We start from the raw sequence: 2,244 nt of genomic DNA, 5'->3' as shown, positions 1-2,244 counted from the left end.
ATTTTCGCCGGTCGCTTAGCTGGAGGAGGGCGAGTGATTGTCGCCTCCCGTGTGTCGAGCCCTTCACACTACAGCACTCACACTACCCATTACAGTACTCTCTACAGTACTCACTTCATCCTTGTGTACTTCCAGCCTTTACCAATCAGTGGCTACACACTCGCCCTACTCTCTACTCCCTACTCTCTCTGTGAAGCCCCCTCGCAGCTGAACTGAGTCCCCTTGATGGCGCTGTAAACACCCTCCTCTTAAGATGAGCTCTCCTCACACCACGGGAACAGGAAGCTGTCGTCACCATGGTAACAGTCCAACCTCTGGCAGCGACTGGATGGTGGAGAACAAACACTTTTTTTAATAGGACCAAAGAAAATACTTAAGTAGTACCCTCGTACCTAACTGGTTTCAGATGGGACTTAACATGGCCAACCCTCCACGGGAACGCAGACGGAGGGAGGAGCCACTGATGGGACAGGGCCTTTAAATYTGCTGAAGGCTTCTAGTGCTCTGTGGTTCCCAGTTATCTGAAGTGGTTTTTGGCCCCGCCCCCTTTGCTTTCTTGGTCCACCTCTCTGAAGTCTGCATCCAAACAGACTTCAGTGAGGTGGATTACCCACAGYTCATCATTGTATGTGATGTTTTAAATATTTTTTTTTAATCTTTGAGACAAAGATTAGAGAATCAGGTTGACACAAAGGTGGAAGCAGCAGGACTGAGCTTTTGTCCTCATTTAAAGAGAAGCTTCCTTCTTTCTCCTCTTGGGCCACGCCCATCCTAATGGAGAGTTCAGCTGCCACAGGCTGTTGTTCTGGTTTTAATTTGACAAGACGGACTGAAACTTACCAAGTGAGTGGGGAGTGGGAGACGGAGGACACACTGGAACAGAAACAAGTTGAACTTTGTTAACAGCAGGTTTAAATGWATGTTTCTGTGTTCATCTGTGTGTAAAGTCTCTTACTGGTCTTGTTGAAGTGGATTCTGCCGTCAGGACCCTCCATCATCAGATTTATGTTGGACAGGTTGMGACACCTGACGTGGACAGTCTCAGGTGTGATGGAGCGGTCCATGCAGGTGAGACACTGAGACTGAACAAAGACCCGGGACAGGTTGGTGCAAGAAGGAAGGAAACCATTTCTTGACCAGAAAGCTCCCTCATCCTGGTCTGAATCATAGATTCTGATGATCTGCTGAGCTTCTGGAAGACATGAGCTGAAGCAAGTCTGGTTCTGCAGACAGGAGACACACAGGAACTTTACTTTACTGTGATAAACATGAACGAGAACAGGAAATAAATCAAGACTGTGTGAAAACAGACAAAATCTAAACTCACAGGTGAAAAAACACAGATCCAAAACTAAAATCAAGACAAAATGATTGATGATCTGAAGTGGTGCTGAACCCACAGACAAGGATCTGGAGCAGCACACRAAGCAGATTTGTAATTACAAGAAAAAGAAGGAAAGGGCCACCTGTTAGGTGAGTTTAACCAAACACCAACAGAAGGTGTGTCAAACATGGAAATGACACGAAATGGTTTAATTCAGTTTAATTCTCTAAGCAGGGTTTGACAGTTATAAATAATGAAAAGACAACATTGTAGATGTAACTAAACAGCTCCACAGCTTCTACTTTAACACTTTCATCACAGCTTTAATGGTGCAGAACCAGTCCTGACTGGGCCAACAAATAATCTGGCTCCAGCACACAGTCTGTTGATGCCACATGATTAATAGTTAAAGATAAGTTTTTTAAATCTCTATAGCTGTGTGTCTAAGTTGTTTCTTTAAAATTCAAAATGTAAATAAACCAAAAAGGTATGAAAAGTGTACTCACTTCCAGCTGCTGGTTGTTGGTCAGAATGGGTGCTGAGATTGTTGCACCAACAAAAGCCATGTTGAAGAGGAACAACATGATTTCTGCAGAAAGAATAAAAATCAAGTCACTTATACAACTCTGATCATTACWGCGGCTCATTATGTTTTGTCTTCGTATACTTTAACAGCTTTACATATGGGTTATTATTGAATATTTCAAAAATGATTAAAGCATATGATTGTACAGTGGGGAAAATAAGTATTTAGTCAGTCACCAATTGTGCAAGTTCTCCCACTTAAAAAGATGAGAGAGGCCTGTAATTGACATCATAGGTAGACCTCAACTGAGAGACAAAATGTGAAAAAAAATTTGAGAAAATCATTTTGTCTGACTTTTAAAGAATTTTTTTGCAAATAATGGTGGAAAATAAGT

At 42.4% G+C, this 2,244-nt stretch overlaps 1 protein-coding gene across 3 annotated transcripts in view; it reads right to left on the bottom strand.

Moving 5' to 3' along the window:
* LOC106536797 (uncharacterized) overlaps positions 1-1,223 on the bottom strand; it is a gene marked incomplete at its 5' end in the record, with an annotated part of 8,981 nt that extends 7,758 nt beyond the window's left edge. Inside the window, 3 exon segments of one of the 3 annotated variants that reach the window (XM_014034120.1) lie at positions 12-324; positions 841-873; positions 956-1,223. In XM_014034120.1, the coding sequence (XP_013889574.1) occupies positions 173-324; positions 841-873; positions 956-1,223 (453 nt within the window). 3 annotated transcript variants of the gene reach the window in all.
* Positions 1,224-2,244: the final 1,021 nt, after the last annotated feature.

The sequence above is a fragment of the Austrofundulus limnaeus genome, unplaced genomic scaffold (assembly GCF_001266775.1).
Source record: "Austrofundulus limnaeus strain Quisiro unplaced genomic scaffold, Austrofundulus_limnaeus-1.0 Scaffold1978, whole genome shotgun sequence".
Lineage (NCBI taxonomy): Eukaryota > Metazoa > Chordata > Actinopteri > Cyprinodontiformes > Rivulidae > Austrofundulus > Austrofundulus limnaeus.
Note: the sequence above shows the minus strand (reverse complement) of the source record. Positions and strands in the feature narration are given on the sequence as shown.